Here is a 423-nt window from a genome sequence, read left to right on the forward strand (position 1 = left end):
CCAGAGCATAAACAGAAATTAATGAGGCTGCATCTGCCTTTGAATTAGCAAACTAAAATCCTTAGAATAATTGCTGTAGGTTTGCTCTATGGTGTGGCTGAAATCAAGTTTGGCTTGATTTTACAAGGCTTTGCCAGTCTTAACTGCTGTATTTCCACACATATAACCTGCAGGATTTCCTCTAATGAACATGTGTGATTCAAAAGCATCTGAGGCTGCACGTATGAACCTACTTCAAACCTAGAGGTGCAGCTCCTCAAATTGTTCATAGGCTGCTCCCATGCCTCAGGAGCCCTACTGAGCCTGTTTTTGCCAACAGATTCCATGCTAGACTGTATCAGGCGAGCAAATAACTAGCTGTAGTGTAATCCCCATCTCTGCCTTTTGCCCACAGGCTAACTTTGACACAAACTTTGAAGACAG

The 423-nt window shown here is 43.0% G+C and overlaps 1 protein-coding gene across 1 annotated transcript in view; it reads left to right on the top strand.

The window, feature by feature from the left end:
* The window catches only part of LOC103799067 (cytoplasmic FMR1-interacting protein 2-like), a 42,056-nt gene that overhangs the window by 1,896 nt on the left and 39,737 nt on the right, over nt 1-423 (top strand). Inside the window, 2 exon segments of the mRNA XM_009071361.1 lie at nt 395-419; nt 422-423. The exon segment at nt 422-423 is cut by the window's right edge and continues 60 nt beyond it. Coding sequence (XP_009069609.1) covers nt 395-419; nt 422-423 — 27 coding nt within the window.

This window comes from Acanthisitta chloris, unplaced genomic scaffold, assembly GCF_000695815.1.
Source record: "Acanthisitta chloris isolate BGI_N310 unplaced genomic scaffold, ASM69581v1 scaffold16723, whole genome shotgun sequence".
Classification (NCBI taxonomy): domain Eukaryota; kingdom Metazoa; phylum Chordata; class Aves; order Passeriformes; family Acanthisittidae; genus Acanthisitta; species Acanthisitta chloris.